This window comes from Phocoena phocoena, chromosome 2, assembly GCF_963924675.1.
Source record: "Phocoena phocoena chromosome 2, mPhoPho1.1, whole genome shotgun sequence".
Classification (NCBI taxonomy): Eukaryota; Metazoa; Chordata; class Mammalia; order Artiodactyla; family Phocoenidae; genus Phocoena; species Phocoena phocoena.
The window spans coordinates 10,203,334-10,230,172 of NC_089220.1; the positions used below are offsets into that span (position 1 = coordinate 10,203,334).

The following is a 26,839-nucleotide window of genomic DNA, read 5'->3' on the forward strand; positions in this document are numbered from 1 at the left end:
CCAGGACCCCTAATTCACGTGTCTCACAACCTGAGACAGCCTCTCCACGTGGGTTCTAACTCCAAAGACCTTCTGTTGACGTGTAGGTCAGAGAGGATGTCCGGACACCCTTGCACTCCCCAGGTCCACTCTTGGGGCTTGGGAGTGGGAGGTCTCTCATGGCTGAGCCCTCGGATGGGTGGGGCCGTGAGCTGCCGACTGGAGGTCTACTTAACAAAACGGAAGCGACCCTTAGCCCTGGAGCCTCCGGGTGCCCACCGTCGAGCGGCACTCGGGGACAGCCGGGACGAACGCGCCGGGGCGGGAGGCCTGGGAGCCGGGCTGGGTCTCCGTCGCTGGCCGTCCACGGGGGCCTTCCAAGGAAGGACTGGGCCCCCCGTATTCCTGGGGTGTCCGAACGCGTCAGGTCTGACAGCGGCGGCCGAGCCTCGCGCCCGACCCCCAGTCCCGCGAGTGCACATGCGCCCGGGCGGCGACCCCGCCTACCGAGCCCCCCTTCCCACTCCTCCTTCCCCGCTTCCCCGTTACGACCACTGACCATAGTGACCGGAGCCGTCGGGCCAGGTCCCGCCCCAGAGAGGAGGGATCGGTGCGGGAGGGCGCCCCTGGAACCACTGGCTGGCTCCGCCGTTGGGTCGGGCGGCGGGGGCCCCGAAGGCGTGGGGGCGAACGGAGAATACACCCGACCGCTCCGCAAACCAGAGGTTAGACCACCACTGTGTCCCAGCAAGACACACGCCCCTCGATTGACGTCTGAGGCGGACAATCAGAAGCCGGGCCACAGGACGTCACAGAAAGCGGGTGGGACTTCACGCGCCTCCAGCCTATCCTTTGGGGCACGCTTGACAGGGTACCGCCTCCTTTTAAAGACACAGAAACCTTTTAACTAGCAAAGGAGTTAGCCCAACCCAGGAAGACAGGTTGTAAAGGCTGAAGGGCTTTTGACCAAAACTGCAAATTGAATTCTGAAAGATTAGCTGGCCCTCATTAATTCATAAACCAGGTCGTATAAGTATAGTTTGCTCAAGACCAGAGGACAGGCGCTAACATGAAGTTACCTGCCTGCGTGTGTAGCTTCAAAATAATATTTTACACCCTTCCAACTCCTGAATCAGCAGGTTGCCACGCACTCAATTAATGTTTGTCGAATGAATGAATTTCCAGGGTCTTTGATTCTGTGCCTGTGGAATTGTACGGCTATATACAAGGCACAGACCGTGAACTACGCTTGGTGACTCACCCTGCATACAAGTTCATTATCGCTGAACATCAAACAGAGGAATATGTATCATTCAGAGATTCATTCATTCACCAGCCCTTGACCGCTGGAAGACGGTGCTCTGGGTGGGGAAAGGGGGCTCCGGTGAATTGTGTGCGGCCCTTTTATAAGTATTAATACTTCCCGGAGCATGTATTAAGTAATTCCACACCACACTTTCACTCCCCTGCCCCAGGCACCAGGCTAGGCTCTTGAATAGACAAACATCTGTATCTTCCAAGTGCATATCATTTACTAGTTGGGGAATTTGGGGTCAATCAAGACTCAAAGAGCCATAATAATAAAAGCTAATTTTTACCGAGTACTTACTGTGTATCCAGCATCATCCAAAACTCTCAAACTGGGCTTCCCTGGTGGCGTAGTGGTTGAGAGTCCGCCTGCCGATGCAGGGGACACGGGTTCGTGCCCCGGTCCGGGAGGATCCCACATGCCGTCCGGAGCCTGTGCTCCGCAACGGGAGAAGCCGCAACAGTGAGAGGCCCGCGTACTGCAAAACAAAACAAAACAAAACTCTCAAACTATATTATCTTAATTTTCTCACAACTAGTTTACGGCGGTAGGTCCTATTATCCTTGTTTTACAGACAAGGAAACTGGGACACAGGGAAATTAAGCTACTTGCCCACATTGACCCAGCACACAGTGGGATTCAATCCCAGGCGGCCTGACTCCAGAGCTGGGTTTGAATTTGCACTGCTGAGGAACAATGCCCGTGTTTGCAGGGGCTGTGTACTCCCGGTGCCTCTTTTTGCACTTGGAGAGTTTCTCCTCTGTGTTTTTACAGCCAAGGAAGCTAGAGAGGTGACAGGCACAGCGAAGTGCTACTCAGCTAGGAAGAGGCTCAGCTGGGGTGGATCCCAGACTTCTGACTCCTCATCCAGTGCTTGGTCCAGACTGTGTTAGGTAGGCTTCACTCGCTGGAGGAATGACTGAGCCAGGTGTGGCCCCTGCAGGTGTGGGCGAGGTGTCTTTGCTGAGGAGAGCCGGGAAGGGCCTGCGAGGGCATTGCCTGGGGCCTGGTCTCAGGCTTAACCCTGGTCAAGCCCACATCTGAGGCATCTGGGGCTTCCAGAAGGAGGGCTTCTAGGAAGCCTCATGCTGGGCCATACTAAGCCCTGGGCCTTTGGCCCATCTCCTTCTCTCCCCAGGCCACAGCAGCTCCAACCCAAGCCAGCACTGGCATGTGCGAGGAGCGCTGAGCTGGAGTTCACAGGCAACCCTGAGTCCCAGGCTGGCGCTAGACTCTGCCGCTCACTGCTGTGTGGCCTCAGGTGACATCCAGGCTCTCTCTAGGCCACTGATTCCTCACTCAATGAAGAGATCGGACAATGTAGGCCATTAAAAGAAGATTTTAAAATATATTTTTACTATTGAAGCTTTTAAACAAAAACACAATCTTACCCAGAATCTCAGTATATGGAAACTTTCCTCAACTGGGGCTCAAATGAGCAGGGAAAATGTAATCTCTTTAGTCTGTAACTAATCAGACATCTTCCTGAGCTCCCTAAAGTCTGGTTAGAAGAGAAAGAAAGCTTCCAAAGAGTTCAGCCAGTTTTCAAGCTGAGATGGAGCTGCAAATGTGAACAGTCTCTGTAGGGGCCGCCCCCTGGCTCGGTGTAAGCGTGTTCTTTCTGGAATGAATCTGCTCTCCTCTACCTGCTCCGCTTCTGCCTGGCCTCCAGGTGTCTGGGTTGGGGGGGTGGGGGGTGGGTCGGGGGATGGCTGTTATGACTTCACAGGTTTGGAGAGGGGTGTCTTGTCCCCCAGGAAAGGACCTGGGCACCTGGGTGCTGGACACCCCCAGACTTTGGGGCTGGGCTCTGTGGCCCCTGTGACTCATGGCCTGGCCTTTCTCAGGCTGGTCAGACCCAGAGAGCTCTCGCAGGTTGACCCCATTTTACTCTCTACAATGTGCCCACCTTTCTCATCCCCTCTCTCCCCCACTTCCCCACTTCCCCAGTACATGAGCATAAGAGGCTGGCTCCAAGAGCCCAGAACCTTCCCCATTTTTCCCACCTCTAAGCCTCTGCTCCTCCTGGAATGTCCTTTTCACGGGCTTCACTTGTCAAAGTCCCCCATCCTTCAAATTCTGGCTCCTCCTCCATGAAGCCACCCAGATTGCCAGGCTGGTCACGAATTCCTCTGAATTTCCACTACATCATCTCTGGCCTTCTGTGGTGCTGACCCTTTGCAGCTGTGATTTGGAGGGGGCAGTAGGACCTGGTAATTACAAGTAGGAGCAATGGCATGAGGTATGTATTTGTGTTGTGCTTGCCATGGCAATGCTCCTTGAGAAAGGCATACCTCTGTTTCCTCATCTGTAAAGTGAAGGTATTCATACCCATCTCAAAGGGCATTCGGGAGGACTCAATGAGATGATCATGAAAAGCACCTGACACTGTACTTGGTATCCAGTAAGTGCCCAATACATGTGGGCTTTGCCTGGTACTTACTGGGGCCTGAGTCTTGTTCAACTTGTGTGGCGAAGCCTAAAGAGGACAGGCAGGGATTTGCATGTGGCAGGAAGGAGCCCCAAGGAGGTTTGTGTCTTTGCCGGAAAGGAGGGTCATCTGCCCTCTCCCAAATCCATGTCCGGAGACTATGGTGGGAGGATCCCAGGCAGCTGTACCCCTGTTGGCAGGAGCCGTTTCAGTGCAGACCCACCTTCTAGTGTTCTTTACGTTGTGCTGTTTCACGCACCTGACCTTCTCTGCTCTGCGAGCTGCAGGGTGGGGTGCTCTGCAGGACCCCCAGCTTGTAAGTTGGTTCACCTGCTCGCAGGGTGTCAATGCCGTCCTCCTGGCTGCCCCCTGCCCCTACCCTTCGCATCAGAGCCTGCAACTTTGAGCTGAAAACTTGGTTGAGATACAACGTGTGTGCTGTTTCACTGCTGGGAAGGATGAGATAGAATCAGATTCCCCCTCCCCCTCCCTCACTCCGGGTCGCAGAGCTGTGGGCCAGCGCTGGAGTCAGTGGTCTACCCTGGCTCCCACTCCTAGGGGCATTGTTGAGAAAGAGGATTTTATTTTTAAGAAAAGTTCTTTCCGGAAAGAACAATGGAACTTGGGGGATTAGGGAATTGGGAGTTGGGGCTGACTGAATAGGGAGAACTTTCTGGAATTAGGGAAGGGGTGGAAGCAGGTGTCCCGGAACAAGAGGAAAGGCCTGTGTTCCCTGGGGGAACGCTGGACGCTGGCCTGGCTGGCCAAGACCCCTTTTGTCCCTCCATCCAAGGTGCGTGTATGTTTGGGCAAAGACTGTGGCCACAGAACAAAAGATCCCTCACTCAACATTCAGCAAAGACTTATTGCACATCTACTGTGTGCTGGGCACCGACTATGCAGATCTGTGCACAAAACTGACAGAAGTCGCTGGCCTCGCTCAGCTCCTGCTCTGGTGGGGTGGTGACCTCCGGCTCTCTGCACTGAATCTGTTGTCCAGACCACACAACCCGTATAGGGTGCGGGCAGGACAGGAGGGAGCCCCTTGGATGACTGAGATTTAATTTTCCACCAGGAGACACAGTGAGAGTTAATTTGTGGGGGGCGGAGGGGGGGTGGGAACAAAAGGAATGTACCTGCCAGGCTGCTGTGGCTTTTCAAATGAGGCAAGAAAATCTGGAAGAGAAATAACCTTACAAGGCTCAGTTATACCACATCACAGCTCACTTTTCAGTTTAAACATAACCCACAGCCCTAGGAGGCTAATAGGTAGGCCAGTTTTCCAGCCAACTGCCCATTTGTGGGTTCCTCCCAGGCCTGGGTTTTGAAAGCTAACGTTTCTCCAGTCTGGGTAGCAAATGCTCATAGCCCACACAGCCTCCTGGGCTGGGCAGGGAATACTCCCAGCTTCCATGGGAGGAGAAAGCGTTGGGTACGGTTGACAGAAAGCCAAGACCACTGGGGGGTCCTGGGCTTGGCAAAAGGCTCCTGTCCCCGCCCCATCCTCACCTCCTTGAGGCGGGACAGAGAGCCTTGCCCCTGAAGGAGGCTGGAACATGTCCTAGCTAAAAGATCTGGGGCAGGTACATGACCTCTGTGATGGGCAGCCTCTAATGGCCCCCAACAACCCCACCTCCTGTGTTCATGCCCTTGTGTGATTCCCTCCCCTGGAGCATGGGCTGGACCTAATGACTTACTTGTGACAAACAGAGTACAAGAGTGATGGAGTGTCATTTCTGAGACTAGGTTACCCAAAGACAGTGGCTTCTGTCTGGCTCACTGTCTCTTCTCTCTTACTTGCCATGCTGTAAACTGCCCTATGGGGAGGTCTGCAGGACAAGGAGCTGAGGGAGGCCTTCGGCCAACAGCCAATGAAAAGTTGAGGGCCTTAGTCCAACAGGCTATGGGAACTTCATCTGCCATCAGCCATATGAGTGAGCTTGGAAACCAATTCTCCTCCGGCTGAGCCTTCAGATGAAACCACAGCCCTGGCTGACAGCTTGATTGAAGCCTTGTGGAGAGATGCTGAGCCAGAGGACCCAGCTAAGCCATGCCCAGATTCCTGACCCACAAGAATAATGAGGTAGTTAATGTTCATTGTTTTAAGCTAAGTTTTGGGGTGATTTGTTATGCAGCATTAGATGACTGATACAGCCTCTCTTGCTCTCAGCCTCAGTCTGCTCCTCTAGGAAGTGGTGTTAATGATACTCACATCTCCGGGTCATGGTGTGGGTGAAGCCAGCTCTGGGATTACTTCCTCAAGCCCCCACTGGATGCAGAGTGGATGCTCCACAGCACCATCCCTTACTACTGCTTTAGTCACAGAAATCGATGTCTAACTGCAAACTCTGCAAGTGCTGGGAAGGAAGAGAACAGGGTGCTGTGGGACCAGTAACCCAGGGCTCTGGCCTTGTTCACGGGGAGAGAGAAGTCTTCTCAGAGGAGGTGAATTTTGACTGAGGTCTGAAGGCTGAGTTGGAGGAGGGTTCATTTGTCCTTCTTTTCCCTGTCTCCAGCCTGTTAGTCTCTTTTTTAGCACTTTGTGATTTCCTGTCCTAGTATTTATCACAGTTCATCACCATTAATGTGTGTCTGCCTTGGGGAAGCTCCAAGCAGGTGGGGACCAGGTCACCACAGCACACCAAGTACGTGAGAGAGTGCCTGGCACGTCGTAGGTGCTCCAGAAAACTGAACTGAATGAATGAGTAGGCACAAGCAAAGACCAAGGGAAAAAGCACTAGAGACAGAGGGAATGGCATAGGTGATGATCCAGGGAGAGGAGCTGGTGAATTCTAGGAACTGGGAGAGGCCCGTCAGGCTGGTGCAAGTCAAGAAGGGGAAAGTGGTTCACATCAGCCTGGAGAGGGGGTCAGGACCAGGTCATGCAGGCCTTGAGGCCTCAGGTAGGGGTTTGTCTTGAGGATAATAGGGAGCCTTGGAAGGGGCAGGAGGGAGGGTGGACACAATCAGATGTGCTTTTTTGAGAGATCCCTGTGGCTGCTATGAGGAGAATGGGTTTCGAGAGGGTGGGGGTGGAAGCAGAAGACCTGAAGGCCAGAGATGAGAGGGCTAGGGCCTAGGGTGGGGCACAGACATGGGGGAAGCGGACAGTACCCAGGGGCAGACGGTAACATGACAGGACCTGCAGTGGCTGGATGTGGGGCAGCAGGAGAGAGAGGGTCTGGGGTGGTGCCACAACAGCACAGCCTCCGTTAGATTCAGCAGATCTCAGAGCTGAGTGAATCCCCAAACTACCATCCCCCAGGACGTGAAAAATGGAGAAGTTCAGGGCTGTGATCCCTGGAAACTCTAGACCCCTGGAGAGCAAAGCTCAGAAAAGCTTCGCCTTGGAGGTGTTGGTAAAAGCTTCTTGAAACTTGAACTTTTGTTTACAGATGATGGAGGTTGTGTGGGGTAAGTGCTGGCTCCCCAGTCCAGGTCCCGGGGGGCCCCCAGCTCTGCCAGGCAGAGCTTGAAGTGCTGCATAAACACTGAGCAGCTTCCTGGATCATCTGTTTTCCTCAAAGATTTTGACAGGGAAGAAAACATGATTTTTCTGTATAAGAACAAAGTATTATGAAATAGAAGGCAAATTGACTAACATGAAATTTTCAGATGAGAATGCAAAAGTGCAAAAATATTTGGTCTCCCTCAGGTCTGAGTACCAGGCCCCTGAAAGTCTGAGTAAACTCTTCTCTGCCACTGGACATATTTGGTGGGAGGGGGGTGGGGGGAGTTCTAGGCTTTGATCAGGACAGGTGCTCTAACTTTGAGGTCAGCCAGACTTGGGCTCTGCCACCTGATTGCTGTGTGACCTTGAGTGAGTTACTGCACCTCTCTGAGCCCAGGTATCAGTTTCAGTTGCCCACGAAAGACCCTGCCACTCCCATACTTCAAGCAGTTGTTCCTCGCAGACTAGCTTTCCAACTCTCACAATTCTCACCTTTTTGCCAGTTGCTGAAGGAGAATTAAAATTTGTTCATCTTCTAAGTGGCAGCATTTTGCCTAGAATAATTTCTTATATGAGATCACAGGAAATAGACAAATGAAATCAATCATTGCAGGAATAAACAACTGTAGGTATTCCCACTCCCCCCACTATATCTTATGCAAGACTTTATAGTAAAATCCAAACTGTATAAAGGTCTTAGATGAACTTTTTGAAATCTTTTAAAATGATGTGCTACACTATTCGGTATGAAAGAAAAAAAAGAGAAAATTTGAAAGTTCCCAACCTTTGGATCAGCCATCTTTATAGATATCATGTGATCTTATTTTTAGTCAGAGCTTCCCAAGTCCATCCTCCAGAGCTAGTGATAATCTATCCAGCCATTGTGTATAAACTAGTAATCGACAGAAATACACACACACACACACACACACACACACACACACATACACACACACAGGGGTCAATCATGTTTTTCTATTCCCTTCCATTTCATCCATCCCAACTCCACATGTTAAAGGCCAGTGAGGACTGAAAAAGCCCTGTGGGCCTGTGTGGCTTCACTCACCCCAGATCAAGTCTCTGCTGGCTCCAAAGAGGTGGACACTGTCTGTCACAGGCTCCAATGTGGGCACTGGCTGTCCTGAGGCCCCTTCCTTCCTCCTTCCTTGGAACAGCCCAGGTGACTGGCTACAGCATTCCTATGATTTATGATGTTATGGAGAGGGGAGAGAGGGAGCTCTTCCCCTAATAATTCCCTTGGAGGACTCAGTAAACCCTTGCCTGGCTTAGCAAGGCTCACCTTACATGACTGCTGGGGAGACAGCTCATCCTGGAAAGTGGCATGGCCCCAGGTATCCATCGGCATCGATTCATGGGACATGGATGACCCTGAGGGCCAAGTGGTAGCCAAGATTCCTCTGTCCCCCCAAATATCCGTCACTTTGGGCTCCTACATGGTCCTTATAATTTTTCACTTAGAGATTCACTCCTTTGCTTAAGACTTTCGTTCGTTCGTTCCTTCCTTCCTTCATTCTTCATTTACTCAGAGGATATAAGGATGCAATCATTCAACACATATTTCTTGAGGGCCTATTCCACAATGGGTACTGGAATATGTGGCTAAGACATAGCTTTTCTTCCTGAGAACTTCTCCTTCCAGTGGGGGAGATACAAATGTAAACAATTAAGTGACACCTATAAGGAGGTAATTACTCTTGAGAGCCTTTTACAAGGGGGTGGCAGCCAGAGGCGGGCTCTACTCGTTCTGCGTGGGGCAGAGGCAGCTGGGGAGGCTTCATGAAGGAGGTGAGGCTGGAAGTGGATAGGGAAGGGACGGGGGCAGGGAAAGAAAGTCAGGGCAGAAGGAACCTCCCTCGAAGCACACATGGACCGTGTGCAGCTCTCAGTGGGAGCCCAGGTGGCTGATTGGCGGGCTAGAGACATCGCCCCTCCCAGTTCACAGACAGACACCCCTCCCAGACCCCAGCAGAACCCTGATGATGAGAGCTGGTGCTGTCCTCGGGAGTTCCACCTTCACCTGAGGGTGATGCCAGGCTTGCCTCAGAGCAAATCAGACCAGTGCTTTACTGTGCACATGGATCCCCAGAGGATCTTGTTAAAATGCAGGTTCTGCCTTTCTCACAAACTCCCAGGTGATGCCCATGACGCAGGTCCCCGGACCACACTTTGAGTAGCAGGGATCTATAGTAGCACACTCTCCCTTGATTCCACCTGAGAACTTGATTCCACCTGGATTTGAACTTAAGCCATTGACTCCTGACTCTAGTTCATGATTCATACCCATGTCCCCTTCAGCCCGCAACATCAGCTCTGAAAGGAGACAGATGTGGGGCCCGCCCCCTGGGCTGTGCGACCTCAGGCAAGCCTTCAACCTCTCTGAGCCGCCATTTCCTCATCTGCAAAATGGGACAGTCATTCTCACAGGGTGGGCATGAAGGCTGCAGGAACAATGACGAGCTTAGCCGAGGACACGGCACACAGCAAGCGTCCAGTGCATGTCAGTGCTTGCCAAACTGTTTCCAGTTATATCGTTCCATCTGGAGCCCGATGGACTTGAGTTAAATGTCCCGGCTCAACCACTGAGCGGCTGTGTGACCCCAAGGTCACAGAACTGCACTGAGCTGCAGCTGCCCCTTCTGTAGAATGGAACTGGGAAACTGCCACTTTCTAGATCATGCGTTGTGGGGAGGACCCAGTGAGGTACAGTGGCCCAAAAGCAGCATCCTAGTACCACATCAGGAAGTTCTCACTATGGGGAGGGTCATCGGGAGCCTAGCTCTCTTGACTCACACATCCCCCCCTTGTCCAACACTGAACACCTGCTCTGTGCCAGGTCCTGACTAGGCATGGAGATTTAGGGGTGAGGGAGATGCAGCTCTGGGCCTCACATCTCCCCTTGCACAGTGCTGGAGAGCAGCCTGGAGGCCCAGGGCTGGACATCCTGGTAGCTGGTAGCCAGGATGAACGAGCTCCAGCATCAAAGGGCAGGGAAACGGTGCAGCACCTTCTGAAGGTGCCTAGTAAGAAACAGGGACATACTGGTGCCAGGTGGGCTCGGATTTGAAGACGTTTGAGATGTTCCCATGGGCTGGCCAGCACTTACAGTCTCGGACACAAGCCTCGAAGTAGCCAGGCCATTCCTGGGCCAAGAAGAGGGATGGGTAGAGCCTGATGCCCCAGGGTGTTGGGCTGGGATGTGAAGGCAGGAACGCCCAGGGCCTTTTCAGGTGGAGCCATGGCAAGGAAGCCTCTTCCCGATGTATCCTGTTATCCCTGGCAACTTCCTTACCTGGAGAATGGAACTCAGATTGGGACACCACATTTTAAGCCTAGAAACCAGTGGGATCCGTTCAGAGAGTGGAGACACATTCAAGAAATCAGAATTGCTGAACTTGGAGAAAAGACAGCGTGCAGGGGCCAAGAACCCTGTCTTCAGAGACTTGAAGAGAGTCCTGTGGGTGAAGGACTTGACAGCTTTGTTCTTGGAGACGCCAAAGGTTAGGATCAGTGAGATGCAAAGAAGAGTTGGTTTCCAACTAATTTTTCCAATTTTTGAATAAAGTTGTTTTTGCCCTCTGGTTATAAAAGTTAACCACGCTTATTGCAGAAACTTTGGAAAATATGCAAAAGTAAGAAGAAGAAAATTAAAAATTAGAATCCTCCAATCCAGAGGATGGGTTGATGAACATGGCAGAACAGACTTCCTAATCCTTTTTCGACAGCTCAGCGTTCCTCAGGAACCCAGTTCCCACCCAGCAGGTGGATTGGCTCCCCACACGCTGGTGATTCTTGGGTTGGAGAGAGCATGGAATCTGAAGAGGTGTGAGGGTGTATCTGACAGCTCTTGCTGTAATACTGTGTAACAAACAACCTCCAACTTCACTGGCTTACAATTATAAGCATTTATTTTGCACTCCGTGGTCCGTGGATTTAGTGAGGATTGAATGGTGTCGGTGGATCCGAGCTGCAGGTTGGTCTGTCAGCTCCCTGTGGCTCTCATCCCCCTGCAACCAGGAGGCTCCCAGAGACACACAAGCCCCACTGCACAATAAGTCTTAAGCCTCTGCTTGTGTCATAATCCACTGACATCCCATTGGCCAAAGCAAGTCACAGGGCCAACCCAAAGCCAAGAAGTGAATACTGAGCCTGTGGCAGGAGCGCAGATGTAGACGCCGCCACAGTGGGTGGAGACTAGGGACCATTTACTCAATCTACTGTACCCAGTGGGTATAATACTTCCCACTCCACCCCAGCGTCAGGATCCTCCCACTTAGAAGAACTGCTTTAGTCTATTTCCTTCTTTTACATATATAATTTTTACTAAATTGAGTTTATATTCAACTTAAAAAAAATGCTTGCTTTTTTCACTTAACTTTACACCCTATAGATAATTTTCCTTACATTATTTTTGAAAACATGGAATTTAATGGCTGCAGAATTATAAAATCATAAAGTTTTGCATCATTGACTGAACTCTTCCTCTGAGATATTGAGTTTGTATCCAGTTTGGCTACTGTAAGTAACGACGTGGTGGACATTTTGGTACAGACACCGTTTCTGTATTGTAATGGGCATTTCTGGCTCGTGCCTGCCCAGCGCCAGGCCTCACCTCCCTGTGATAACAGCTGCCTGATTTCCCTTTGGGGAACCCTTCTTTCAGTTCATATGGTTGGTCTCCAGCCATGAAAGATACTCCATCTCACAAAAACTCAAACAAAAATTTGATCAAGTCCTGGAAATCAGAGCATGGAATCTCCCCTAGTTACAGAGATTCATTCAGGATACACAGGGAGCCTAGGCCTAGCCAATCAGAGATTTGTTTAGAGCGACATCTGACCCGAGGTGATCCAATTAGAGTAAATCCTGGGACTTGCCAGGATTTACTGGGAAGAGACATTCTGTCTTTTCCTCTGACTTCCACTTTAAAGGATGCGGGGCCGAGGTTGTTGCCAGTCGTCTTGTTTATGCTGAGCCTGAAAATGAAGCCAAGCTGTGGCAGAGCAGAGCCCACAGACAGACTGGATTCTGTTGCCACTGAGTTCCTGATCAAGCTGTTCCTGAAGCTCTATAATCCCTGGTCTTCTCGTTTCATAAAGCCAATACATTCTCTTTTGTGGCTTAAGCCAAGTTGAGTTGGGCTTTCTGTCATTTTGAACCAAATAGCTCTGGTTTTATTAACTTAAATTTCGTGACCTAGAATTGCTGAGCCAAAGGACATAAACATTTTATAAGCCTCTTAAGATCTCTTCTCAAATTGCTTTCCAGAGAGTTTATGCAAACAGCCTTGCAGTGTTGGAGAGCCTATCTTATATGCATTAGTGTATTAACTAAGCATTTTTTGATGGGCAGAAGTTATGAGGTGTAATTTTATTTTTAGTGAAGCAAAATACCTTTCATGTTTATAGGCCATTTTTATTTATTTTGTGATTTGCTGAAATGAACAATTGACGTCTTTTTTTTTTTTTTTTAACTGTGTAAGTGTTCTTTAAATATCAAAAACATTGATCCTTTTTCAAATTTCTCACCATTTCCCCCCAGTTTATTGTCTTTGGGTATTTGGCTGTGTTCTGAGGTGGATGCATTTTTCATTTTTACGTGGTCAAATTATTTTCAGGTGTCACTGCTGTTGCTTTCATGCTTCCAAAGTTCTTCCTCACTAAAGACCAGGTAAATGTGGAGCAGATTTTCTTCTTTTTGACATTGAGATACTCAGTGTTTCTCACCCTGTGACTGGAGACCAGTCTGCCCTGGAACCATCTGGGATGCTTGTTCAAAATCCAGATTTTGGGGGCCTCATGCCAGGATCAGAATTTCTGAGAATGAGCCCTGTTTAGCAAGCGTCACAGGTGGGTTTTTTGTTTGTTTGTTTTTTGTTTTTTGCGGTACGCAGGCCTCTCACTGTTGTGGCCTCTCCCGTTGTGGAGCACAGGCTCCGGATGCGCAGGCTCAGCGGCCATGGCTCACGGGCCCAGCCGCTCCGTGGCACGTGGGATCCTCCCGGATTGGGGCCACAAACCTGTGTCCCCAGCATCGGCAGGCGGACTCTCAACCACTGCGCCACCGGGGAAGCCCCACAGGTGGTTTTAATGAACATTAAAGTTGGAAAACCATCATTCAAAGGAACTGGAATATACTACAGTATGTGGTGTGGAAAAAGGACATAATTTGATTTTCCTGCCAACTAGCCAATTTTCTCAGCACCAGCCATTAGCTAATAGTCCAACTCTTCCTGGATGGTCTGTAGAAAGAATGTCCTCACACTTGAAGAAAATTAAAGCTGGAATTCGACGTCAGGTAATGAGCTCTCAGTCTCAGAAAATGTCCAAGCCCTGGGCCTCCTAGTGTCTTGGGGTCTCAGGATCTAGACGGGCAGTCAGATGAAATGACATTTCATAAGGTACCTGAACCACTGTGGTTTTCTCCAAATGCCCTCGAAGGCCTTTCTCCAGCTAATATGGAACCCAGGAGGAAAGTGCTTTAAAGGTACAGGGTCAGGGCTGAGAGAGCTTTCTGTCTGACAAGAAAGCCCAGCAAGGAAAAACCCCAGCGTTCTAGTACATGCCAGCAGCCTAAGAGAGCAGGGCCCCTAAGCGCAGTGCCCAGTTGTCAATTTCATGACCCAAGCTCTGCCCAGAGGAGGCTGGGAGCTCCTAAAAGACTCAGGTGCCCACTGCAAACTTAGACTAATGGCCAGGTCACTGTCACCCCAGGTATCTGTTCTGATGGCCCTCCTCCCCAAGGAGTGTGCCAAACATCTGAACTAGACCTGCAAACATACACACAACATGTGCACAGCAGGCAGATGGCAGAGGACAGAAAGACAACAGCTCTTCACAGGGCCTCTGTGGGCAAAGTGAGAGGACTGTTCCCTGGGCCCCTAACAGGGTGTCATGTTCAGCACCTCCCAGGAGGTCAGACGGGGTGGGGATGGCCCTCCCAGGATGCCAGGTCCCCATGACGCTTGCCCCATTGTGCAGATGGGGACTGCAGGCCAGGCAGGGGGAGTTGGTACTCCAGGTGAAGCAGAGCCCAGCTTAGGCGTTTGGGATTTGCCATTACTCCCAAGCAGCAGTTCTCAAAGTGTGGGCCTGAGACCAGCAGCATCAGCATCACCTGGGAACTTGCCAGAAATGCAGATTCTAAGGCCTGGCCACCCTAGGCCTGCTGGATCAGAAGCTCTGGGGGTAGACCCACACTCTGTTGTGACAAGCCCTCCTGAGGAATGTTCAAATCTAAGAATTGTTGGCCTAACATGTGCCCACATTACAGGGAGACTAATGAGATACTTCAGATCTCTTTGGAAAGTGGATGTTGGGTGGAGAGAAAGTAAGCAGTGAGGTATGGATGCGAGATGCTCCCTGCAATGGACTGCATGTACCTGCTCCCTAAATTCCTATGTTGAAATCCTAACCCCCGTGTGATGGTGTTAGGAGGTGGGGCCTTTGGGAGGCAATTAGGTCATGAGGGTGGGGCCCTCATGAATGGGATTTGTGTCCTTATGAAAGGGACCCCAGGAGCTCCATCACCCCTTCTACCACCTGAACCAGGAAGTGGGCTGTCACCAGACACCAAACCTGCCAATGCCGTCATCTTCAACTTCCAGTCTCCAGAACTGTGAGAAATAAACGTCTGTTGTTTAAGCCACCTGGTGTATGTTATTTTGCTATGGCAGCCAGACTGGTCTAAGACACCCCCAAGTATGGCCTCCAAACCTCGTAGCCTGGGCTTTGGGACCCCACGGTGGCTCCCCAGCCCACCATCTCAGACTGCCCGTCGGGTTCTTTGTGCTCCAGCCAAACTGGAAGCCCTACCCTGCGTTCCCTTCAGTTTCTTCAGCCCTCCCCCAACCTCTCCCTTCTGAAATCTGACTCAAGCCCTACCTGGGATGCTCCCTTTGCCTCAAAGGCCTGAGAGTCAGAAACTCAAAATGATGCTTTCTCTGCAACTCCCCTCGGCCTTTTAAAAAAAACTGCTCTTAAGACCTGACCCTACATAACCTTCTTTCTTATACTTAGCTCCCCTAAATATTTCAGTGCCCAAGTCCTACCCAGCCTCCCACCCCCTCCCTCTGAGCCTCCCGTCCCCTCTCCCAACAGCACCTGGAAAACAGCAGACCCTCGGTGCTTGCTGAAGGAATAGCAGCATCTTTTCTGAAACTCCCCTTTGAAAGGTAATTTGCTGATGCCCCACCATTTGCTGCAAATCAGTTGCTCCGAACTTTCAAAGTTAACCTAAATCAGTTAACATCAGTAGACCTGCAGAAGTGAATCCTTTTCGGGGCTGCAGTGGCTGCCAGGGTGATTTCACCTCCGTGGCTCAATAACACCAAGCCAGTGCCATCCACGCAGAGGCCTTTCCAACCTTGACCTAAGAACGTCAGACTGGAGAGAGGATTCCCTTAGACATCCTCGCACCCAATTTCACATGTGGGAAAACCAGCCCAGAGAGGGGCTGTGCCCTGCCCCCAGTCCCCCTGAGAGTAGCACTCATTCCAGGCAGCTCAGGGACCCTCAGGTGGGCAGAAGGCACCAAACTGGTATCCAGCTTCTGGGAACCAGTGATGAGATGTTCTCCTACAAACTGAGTACCCCCGGTCTGCTGTGGGCCAGGCCAGCTCCCACGCATCCTATGGCTCGGGGTGGCTCTCTGTGAGAGTTCCTATGACTGCAGCGTTCCCAGTAGACGGGCATCCATTCAAGCTCCTTGGCCCCAGACAGACCCACCAATGACAGCGAGAAACGCATCCCCGGCTTCTGGGTGCAGGTCTCCAACCTGGGACTTCCCACTTGGCTGCTGCCTCTGACTCGGGAACCCCCTCTGTCTCGCCCACAGTCCCAGGCAGGCCTCACCTCGATCCCTGCCAATCCCCCAAAGCAGGGAACAATGCCCCCTCAACCCCACCTGGCCCTAGCTGCCCCACCTCTCACTGACCTCCGCCTCCCCTGGCTCCCACCCACTCAGGAGCACTGGTGGTGAAAAAAGGAGGCCAAGCAGGTAAAGAGATGGTCGTGATGCTGGCAGGGCTGGTGGCCCTGGGTTGTGTCAGTACAGGCTGGGGACTCTGAAGTCTGGGTGCTAGGAAAGGGGGTCCTGGGGATCGAATCTTGACTCTTTGAATGTTTCCTGAATGGTCTGGGGTACCTTCTGAGGCCCCGGTCCTTGGGGTTGTCTGCTGTCCAGCATACTCTGGGTCCCCTGAGCAGTGAGATGAAGCTCACAGTCTCCATTGTGTCCAATGTAAATTCCTAGGAGAAAAAAGAAATCTCTCTCACTTGACTGTACTCTGGCCCCTGGACACCACTTCCCAGGGACCAAAGCAACATCAAGGCTGACCTGCGTCTCCTTTAGTCTTCACAAGGGCGCTGCCAAAGATGTGGTATCAATGCCAATTGGCAAATGAGCAAACTGCGGCTCAGAGAGGTTAAGTGACTTGTCTGAAGCGACACAGCCCAGCAGTGGCAGAGCTGGATGGCTCCAAGCCCAGGTCCTTGTGCAGCTTCCTGAATGTGGTTGCCTGCCTCTTCTCACTGCTTCCTCCGAGAATCCCACCCTGACTGCCCCCAGCCTCCCTCTCTGAGCGGCATTCATCTCTTAAGGACCAGGTGACCTTTATCTCCCTCCACCTCTCTTTCCCTAGTACCATGCCGAACGCATGTGGGTGACTCTGAGACTTGACTGAGTGATTGCTGAGGGAGATCTTTGGGACACCCTGACATCACCGGGTAATTTCTTCCTTTTTGCGGGGGAAGAAGATGAAATTAATACACTGTGACTGTAGGGCAAATGTGCCCTTACTTAAATGCTCATTCATATATCATGATGTGAAGGATCTATGCCTCAGGGGATGCCAGTTATGCAGCCTTCACTGTGAATGGTGCCCCAAGAGCTGTGCCATGGAGCAGAGAGGCCCTGATAACTGCCTGTGAAATTCTCCTGAGCTCTTCTCAGCTAAGACGCAGGCTCGCTCACTGTGGACTCTTGCTGCTAGAAAACACTGGCCATGGGACTCGCCCCCAGTGTCCCAGAGGCGCTAAGAATCCCGAGTTCAAACAACTCCGCTGAACTCGCCTCGAAAGAGAAAAGCAAGTTATGACTTAGGATGAAAGCAATGCTGAAGCTGGCAGACAAAGGAGGGTGGAAAGGACAGGTCCTCGTGGTGCCACTGAGCCTTGGGTCACACCAGACCTGAAACCCACCCAGACACGGAACTTCCACGCACGATGCAAGACATGCAGTTACAAGAGTAAAACAACCTCAAAAAGGAAAAGTGAGGCTGGAGGACTCACTTCCCAATTACAAAACTTACTACAAAGCTGCAGTGATCCAGACAGTGCTAAGGACAGACATGAGGACCAATGGAATAGGATTCAGAGTCCAGAAATAAACCTTCACATTTACAGCCATTTGATTTTTGACAAGAATGAGGAGACAATTCAATGAGGAAAGAGCAGTTTTTTCAGCAAATGATATCGGGACAACTGAATATCCTTATGCAAAATAATGAAAGCGAACCCCTATCTCATACCATATACAAAAATTAACTAAAAACGCATCATAAACCTAAATATTGGAGCTAAAACTATAAACTTCTTACAAGAAAACTTAGGTGTAAATCTTCATGACCCTGGATTAGGCAATAGTTACTTAGATATGATGCCTAAAGCACAACTAAAAAGAAAATATATAAATTGGGTTTCATCAAAATTGAAATATTTGCGCTTTAAAGGACACCATCAAAGTGAAAAGACAACCCATAGGACAAGAGAAAATATTTTCAAATCGTATATTTGATAAGGAACTTTTATCCAGAATATACAAAGTATATTTACAACTCAGCAATAAAAAGACAAAGAATTCAGTTAAAAAGTGGTCAAAGGATCTGAATAGATATTTCTCCGAAGAAAATATACAAACGGCCAATAAACACGTGAAAGAATGTTCAACATTATTAACCATCAGGGAAATACAAATCAAAACCACAATGAGATACCACTTCACACCCATTAGGATGGCTAACTTATAAAAGACAGACCACCAAGTGTTAACAAGGATATGGAGAAACTGGAATCCTCATATTTTGATCATAGGATTGTAAAATTACACAGCCGCTTTGGAAAACAATTCAGCAGCTCCTCGCTGAGTTACCGCGTGAGTTACCACAAGACTCAGAAATTCCACTCCTAAGTATATACCCAAGATAACTGAAAAGACATGTCTACGCAAGAACATGGGCATGAATGTTCATAGCAGCGTTATTCATAATAGCTCCCAAATGAAAACAACCCAAATGTCCATCAACTAATGGATAAACAAAGTGTGGTCTATCCATGCAGCAAAATATTATTCAGCCATAAAAAGGAATGATTTGGGCTTCCCTGGTGGCGCAGTGGTTGATAGTCCGCCTGCCGATGCAGGGGACACGGGTTCGTGCCCCGGTCCGGGAAGATCCCACATGCCGCGGAGCGGCTGTGCCCGTGAGCCATGGCCACTGAGCCTGCGCGTCCGGAGCCTGTGCTCTGCAACGGGAGAGGCCACAGTGGTGAGAGGCCCGCGTACCGCAAAAAAAAAAAAAAAAAAAAAGGAATGATTTGTGCTGCCATGTGGATGAAACTTGAAGACATCATGCAAAGTGAAAGAAGCCAGATACAAAATGTATTTTGGGGAGGTGATGACAAGATTCAGGAATTAGATACTAATGATAGTTGCGCAATTCTGCAACTGTACTGAAAACACGGAAGTGTGCGCTTTAGAAGGGTAAATCTTAGGGTACTAGAATTATATCTCAATAAAGCTATTATTAAAAAGAATACAAGATATGTTGCTGTGGGTGGAAGCCAACCTGATCACATGACCTCCATTACTGCAGCATCAGCATCATGACTGGTGGGAGTTTGGTCCTGGTGGGGACCCTCCGACTGAGAAGGGAAATCTCGGTGGACTTGACGAGAGTCTGAAGTTTAAAATGAGGACCTGCACAGAGGCTCCGTCGGTCACTGAAATGTGCCTCCCCGTGTAAACGTGACTACATCTGTGTGCACCTTGGTGTGTTTGTTTGCAGGTGTGTCAGCGTATGTTTTGTGTATATTGCAGGGTGTGTGGAGAGCCCATAGGAGTGTCTGTATGAGTGTGTACCCCGTGTGTGTGTATGTGTGTGATGTGCCGGGGCGGGGTTACACATTAAGACCAGGCAGGGCAGTAGTTCCTTGACAACCCTCTGACCCTGCACCAATGAGCGTTCATTACAAGTTTGTTGAGAGCCTAAAAGAGACCCTGAGACCCTACCGCACCCGTGCAGGAGCCATGCAGCCGTGGAGGAATAGGGCAGCTCACCACCCATGCCCCACGAGCTGAGGCCGAGGACAGGCTCAGGCTGGAGGCCAGCCCGGGCATGAGAGTCCTCACCTGGACGAGGTCGAGCTTGGAGAAGAGACCCGTGCCCTTGGGCATGCCGTGGGCAGAGGCGCAGCACTGCTGGGCCATGCTGTTGATGACCATTTGCATGCAGTTTAGCAGCCGGCTCTTCAGGCTCGGGCCCCTCCCAGAATTCCCTGCCCCCTGCCCCCAGCTCACTCAGGCCAGAGACGTGTCCTGAAGCCAGGAGCCGCCTCCTCCTGCTGGTCTGGGCTCTACAACCAAAGGGGCTTGGACGAGTCCCTCCCCACCTCGGGGCCAGAGCATCCGCCTCTGCAAAGAGGGACACCGGACCGACTAACTTCCAAGAGGGTCCTCCCGGCTGGGCACATCTGTGGTCCACACCCGGGGGAGGGGCCAGGAGGGGACATGGGGGAACCCAGGGCTCCTCACTCTGGGAAGCTCCAGAGGTGTGGACTTCAGGCCTTCAGGGTTGTGATCAGCAACCTCACTTCTCACCTTCAAGAGGCAGACCCATAACAGACTCTATAAACGGTGGCCAATCCAGTTCCCCGTCAAAGCTCCTTGGTTGGAAGTCAGCAGCCCACAGACCCCAACCCTCATGTCTTCCAAACTAGGATCCCACAAGAGCCTGAGAAGGTCCCACATTTGCTGACTGCGCCCTGCCCAGGTGGAGTGTGCCTGGCACAGCCCTGTGCCCCAGCCTTTGCTCCCCCGTGTCCTCCAGGCAGCCCCCAAGGCCAGAAGGGCACAGGCTCTGCCATGGGGAGGACCCAGGGGTCCGGAGAATAACTAGTCCACATTCTCCAGGCCAGGAAGGAGTAGCTCAAGGGATTAAACCCAGAAATCCTGGTGCTGGACTTTAGCCCTGACTTACTCTTTCCAAGCTTCATTCTTTTCATCTGTGAATAGATATAAGTAAGAATCAACCAATATTTAGGAGTGCAGATGCTAGGCCCTGGGACTGCACGGGGGCATCCCAGCTGGTCCTTAACTATCTGTGGCTTCAGTTCTCCCACCTGTCACATGACATCCGGCTCGTCTTAGAGAAGCCCTTTGAAAGCTAACAGTCACCAAGGAGAGGTAAGTGGGCAAGTGGTGTGCGTGTGCGTGCGCATGTGTGTGCGTGTGTGTGTGTGTTGGGGGCCGATCATTATCCAGGAGACAGCAGCCCCCGGCCCCTGCACTGCCCGCCCCCCACCCCAGCCAGTGGACTGGACTCACATCACAGCTGCCTGTGTCTTTCTGGTAGGTGACACCGTGTTCCAGCTGCCGTCACTGCTCCTGCTTGCGGTGACACTTCTTCTGCAGCTGGCACAGCCGGATCTTGAGGCTCTGTGGTAGGGTGGCTGGTCAATTCGGTGCAGCTGACGTCCCAGGGCACCTGCCCTGGGCCTGGTCCCGAGGAGCTCACGGCTCGGGGATCTGAGCGATGATGGGGGTGGAGGAGGGGAAAGTTCTGGGTGGTCAGCGCCCTTTAAGGCCCCAGGAGATGCAGGAAAATGGACGTGTAGGATGACTAGGGTTCGAATCCCAGCTCAGCTCCTGGAGCCCGTTTTTCTCACCCTAAGCAGAACCACCTGTCTGGGCCCTTCCGGCTGCAGGAACGGCTGGGAGGACACCAGGGGGCAAGGCTGTGACAGCCTCTGCGGCCCAGGCCTGCGGGACACAGGATGTGCTGGGTGCACTCCCACGCCAGGCCCCGCGGAGATGTGTTTGGAGGACACAGGATATACATGTGTCCACACTTTTCTAAGGCCTAGTTTTCTTACTTTGAAAATGAGAAGAATGGCATGCCTGGGACTAGGGTGCAACATTTAACTCAGAATTAATATAAATAATATTTGAATGCAATTTTTTGGTTTGGTTTTGGCCGTACTGCACAGCTTTCGGGATCTTAGTTCCCCAACCAGGGATCGAACCTGTGCCCCTGCAGTAGAAGCGCGGAGTCCTAACCACTGGACCACCAGGGAGTTCCCAAATGCAGTGTTTTTTAAAAATCAAAGTTAATGCAAAAACAAAAATCCATGATGAATAAAGTATTAAAATTCTCAATAAAGTTGGGATCCAACCTTCTACTTGCATGCTCACCTCACTCCTCTCCTCTAGTCTCAGCTCTAGGAATAGAAGCACCTGTGTCCGGGTGCTGGGGTGAGGTTTAAATGAGATAAAGCTTGTTAAGTGCTTCTCACAGTGCCCCGCCCACGAAGGAAAAAAACCGTACAAAATGGTGTAGGTTTTCAGTGCTACCACTAGGGGGCAGAGACTGGCTGCAAATGCCATGCCACTGTCCTTTGCAAGAATCAGCCCACTCACCAGCTTCCCTTTCCCTGTTCCCTTCCTCTCCATGTCCCCGTCCTCTGTCTTCTCCGTGTCCCCAGGCCCCAGCTGTAGCACAAAAATTCATCATGCCATGCCTTTGCCAGGGTAGTTTCTTCCGGATGGAATGCCCATCCCTTGGGGTGAAAGTTCAATTTATTAGAAGATGAACCAACTATGAGGGAGATGGCCTCTTAGGGCACTTAACTCTGAGACAGTTTGTGTCCAGTGTCTCACAACACCCTACCAACTAGGTTGAATTGCCCCCACGTCACAGATGAGGAAACTGAGGCTCAGAGAGGGTCTAAACGTGCCCAGGGTCATGCAGCCAGTCAGAGGCTGAGTTGGAATTTGAACCCCAGTCTGTCTGAATCTAGAACTCCTGAGTTTTCTACCACGAAGAACACCTTTTAAGTATGAGCTGAGTCTTCCTCAGGAGAAACCCAGCAGGAAGGGAGGGAAAGGGGTACAGAACAAGGCTCTGGAGTGAGCACCCCACTCAGACCCTCTCAGGAGCCCGCCCCTGCCTCAGGCCTTCTCTGGGGGTGCAGAGGGAAGGGGGTCCCTATATCCCAGTTCTCTGGGCCAAGGGGGATGGGCTGGGCTTCAGGCAGCTATTACCGGGATAAGAGCCCTATGGCCTCCCTCTAGAGGCTCCCTCTAGGCTTTGGTGGACGACCTGGCTCATCTTGAAGAAGGCCTCCAGAAGCTTCTGGATATCCTGGCTGACTGCGAAGAGCTTCCCATAGTGCCCCACCATGGCCTCCACCGGGACCTCCTCTGGCTCCTCCCCTTGGTTGTAGCCTATAGAGACAGTGCATGGCAGGATGGGTGGGCATAGAATGCCCAGCCCTCACCTGCCCCCTGCAGTGATACTAATAATGTAGGTGGGACTTCTGCTGTCCACTGGAGCCCCGAAGTTGAGAGCGCCCCATCACTGACCTCCCACCTCTTCAAGAGAAGAATCTGCATTTGAACCACCGCGGGCTGAGAGCAAGCATCCTGGATCAAGGCTGCCCAGTGAGGCAGGAGAACCCCCCACCGCCACCCGGGAGGAGCTGCTGACTGGGGGAGCCTGCAGGAAGAGGACAGGGATTGTCGCTGTCCCGCGTGATGGGGTCCCCAGCTATGCTCATTCTGGATGGGTTGAACAGGGTTGAACTGCTGAATGAGGAAGGTCCCCAACTGGGAGGCTTCTAGAAGCAGTGCTGGGTGCTGGGTCTGCTTCACACCCCGTGCCTGACCTGGAGGCCTGCGCCCCTCCTTGGCTTGGGGCTCAAGGCTCTTTCGTGCTGCTCAACCTTCCAATCACATCTCCCAGCGACCCCTGGCGGATAATGGCGCTCCAGCACACTGGAACTCAACCCCAAACCCACTGCACAGGGCCTGGCTCCAGCCTGCATCTGTGCTGTTCTTCTGCCTGCAGTGCTGTTCCCCTTTGCTAAACGCATGTGAGCCCCATGAATGGCCCCCTCCTCCACGAAGCCTTCCCTGACCTCCAGGGCAGAGTCCTTGGGGCTCCTGCAGCTCCAGAGCACTTAGCACAGTGACTCTGAAATCAGATAGACCAGAGTCTGAGACCCGGCCCCACCACTTCCTGTCTGGGCAACCTTGGTCAAGTCCCTTAACCTCACTGAGCCTGGGTAACACAGTTCTCAGCAGCTCCTAAAGAGGGGTAAAAAAGATTTACTAAAGAGCTTAGCGCAGAGTAAATATTTCATAAACAGTAATAGTTATTTTTATTATTGGTGATGTAAAGACAATGACGATAATAAAATTATGTATGTTTGTCTCCCCTTCTCTTTCCTATCAAGTTTTCAGCACTGATAACAGTGGATTCTGGTGCAAATCATGGTAAAACAGAACACAAAACTCATTTCAGATGCCTGTGTAATTTTAGTTCCTAAGAGCAAAATCAAAGACAAATGAGGTAATAATAATAGCTGACACTTACTGGGTGCTATAGCTAAACATCGGGCTCCAGGCTACGTGCTCATAAAGGATCCAGCCCACGGAACCGTTGCTGTTCCCACTGAAGAGAGACGTTGAGAACTTGCTGCAGGCCACATGGCTGGTGCCCTGGCTGGCTCGACCACGGTGGCACCAGCCTGTGGATCCCCACTCTGCAGGAGGGCTCAGTGCTCGGCGAGCTCACACGCGCCCAGGTTCCCAGGCTGGGAGGTGCCTGCAGAGAGGACAGGCCTGCTGAGGAAGCTACATACGTACCCTTGGGGACTTTCTCAAGGACCTTGATCAGATAGTCTTCAAAAACCTTATGACCTCTCTCTTCAGCTTCCTCTGTCTGTAGAGACATTTCAGTGCCGGCGAGAGAGCCAGACGTGAGAACACGGTTTGGGGACTTCCAGGTTGTGACCCCTGGCAAGGGCCAGCCTCTGTGGATCTGCACGGATCCGGGCTGGGCTGGTCACTGACCCCATCAATGGGCCGCTGACTTGAGTCTCTCCACCCCCATTTCACTGCTGAGTAAACTGAGCCACAAAGAGGTCAAAGAGATGCCTGTGGTCAGGCCATGAGGAAGGGGCCTGGGGACCAGCGAGGCCGGGCCATTGTGGCATGGGGTCTACGGAGCCCCTCCTGCAGGCTGAGCTGGTGGCAGATGGTCTGAGCCCCCAGTAGCCGGTGATCCGGCCACAGGCTTTGCCTCTCTGTGCCTGGCTGGCCCGTCCGTAACACGGGTAACCAGACCCTCCCTCATAGGCCGGTGGGGACCGGGTCTGGGGCTCCCAGCACATCATAAGCACTCAGTCTGTGGTTGGGGCCCCGGCAGCCCCCAGAGGGGCGCCAGCCACGTGCTGCCGCCCAGCCATCAGGGGGCATCACCGAGCGAGATGAGTCTCCAATAGCTTGCCCACCCTGGTCGCCTTCAAGGTCAGTGGTCAAGGGCAGAGGGCAGAGCAGGAAAGGCTGTGGTGGGTATCTCTGAGTGACTGCTGACTTCCCCAGGGCAAGCCACTCTGCCTCCCAGGCCCCATTTTCTCATCCATACAGTCCTGAAAAATGCAGGAAAAAATTGTCTTCCCCTGGCAAATACCACGTGGGGCCCTGTGAGCTACAGTGTTAAACCTTTCAGTGGGGAGGTTGGGAAGCTCTATGAGGATCCGATGGACCGGTTGGGACTTTTCTCCATAAAATCACCCACAGATATCAATCCATCCTTTTGCATATAACTCAGGCTTTCGTGGGCAGCCTGAAATTGAAGAGTCACCAAGGGGCAAGGATTCAGGGTGTCTGCTTGGAGACACAGCGGCAAACTTGCAGGCTGATTTTAGAGGGGCCGAGCTGACAGATGCATAGGGATGGTCACCCACAGCCCTGCCTTCGTGGAGGGAGACTAAGCTTGCACAGGGCCTGGGACTGGCCCAAGGTCTGAGTTCAAAGGGCGGGAGCCAAGCCCCCCCCCTCCCCACCACTCGCCAATCAGCTGCCCCTGCTGACTTACTCCCGGGCCTCAGTCCCCTCCCCGTTCATTTCCTGGCCTGGCCTCCTCAGGCATTTTTGGTCAGTCCCAGCTGTTTAGCCCACCGCAGGTGGCCCTGGGGCTGAGGCAGGGGGCACGGCGGGGCTTGGGACAGCTCGTACTTTGCCTGGAGTTGGCAGAGTTCCTGGAACGGCACCTGCAGGTCCCTGTCCTTGTCACCGGTATTGCTCAGGCCAGCCTCCTGGCCTGTGTCCACGGTCGCCGACATTGCCCCTCACCACCTCAGGCTACACTGGAGGATGAGGGCCACGTGGGCCAGGCAGGAAGAAGATGGCCACAGCAACAGTCAAGGCAGCAGCTTTCTCTTCTGATTCTCCTGACGGTCCTCAGAAGCCAGTTCACATTCCCACTTCATAGAAAAGGAAACAGAGGTTCAGAGAGGCCCCTGTGACTAGCTTGAGGATGTACAACAGGGCTGGATTTGGACTCGGCTTTCATTAAGTTCAAGGTCTGAGGTCTTTGAGCTGTGCCCCCCAGCTCTGGAGGGACCAAATGTGCCATTCTGCAGTGGCATTATTGCTTTTGTCACCCCATAACTGGGACAGCTCCATCACCGTCAAGTCCCATGGGTACCAAAATGCCTGGGACTTCCAACAGGTGCTAGCTTCCAAGAGCATTCAGGAAAGACTCCGAGGGTCAGAGCTAGGGACGGGTGAGAGAGTAGCCCACATAGGAAGGAGATACCTTTGTCATCTATCTCTACCCACCCGTCCCTCCAGCCATTTATGCATTTAACTAACATCATATACTCTGAGCTTCTATAGAGCTAGACCCTTTGAATGAGCTCACTGTCAAGCTGGGAAGGTGGCCTAGTTGACAGGTGGTTTCATCACAGCCTTGCAAAGAGTTCCTGGGCCGCTCACCTAAGACTGGTTGCTAGTTATGGCCAAAAGAAGACAGTCTCCCTAAGCGTGCTTTTCATTGGCCATCTGCTGGGCCTGCCCCAGCACGTGGGATGAGCAGGGAGAGAAGAGGTGGGGCTACACAGTCAACCTGTCCAGCCCTGAGCATCGGACACAGGTACATGAGCACGGGAAGGAGGAAGGGGCCCAGCTGACTCACTCGACGGCTCCAGGAGCACAAAGCCGCAGCTGAGCTGTGACACCACTGTGCTGGCTTCTGTCCTCATGATGTGTCCATTGTAGGATCCACCTGTGGGTGGAGTGGACGGCCTGATTCCCCGAGGTCCTGTGGCCCTCCCCACCCCTGCTGCCCTGGTTCAGTTCCCAAGGAGAAGGGGTGGAGAGGAGTTGGTGACCTCAGGGGAGACTTGGGTTGTTTTTGCCTTTCTTTCAAGGATGGTCATCTGTGGTGGTCTTTACTGATACCCCAACCTTGCAAGCTTCCCCAATCCTACTGGCTTGTCCTGGGACTCCCCCTTTTGCCTCCTTTTACCTGATTTTGGGTAGCTATAGCTCAGGCACTTCCCCAGCTGGGGCACTCAGCAACCATGGAGGG

General features: G+C 51.9%; 1 protein-coding gene across 1 annotated transcript; it reads right to left on the bottom strand.

Moving 5' to 3' along the window:
- Positions 1-231: 231 nt before the first annotated feature.
- CCDC197 (coiled-coil domain containing 197) lies at positions 232-25,589 on the bottom strand. Its single transcript, XM_065871634.1, is given in 11 exon segments — positions 232-384; positions 539-753; positions 16,241-16,436; positions 19,594-19,710; positions 19,996-20,061; positions 20,788-20,898; positions 22,504-22,533; positions 22,535-22,686; positions 24,109-24,162; positions 24,165-24,184; positions 25,483-25,589. Coding segments are annotated over 11 exon segments (1,221 nt in total).
- Positions 25,590-26,839: the final 1,250 nt, after the last annotated feature.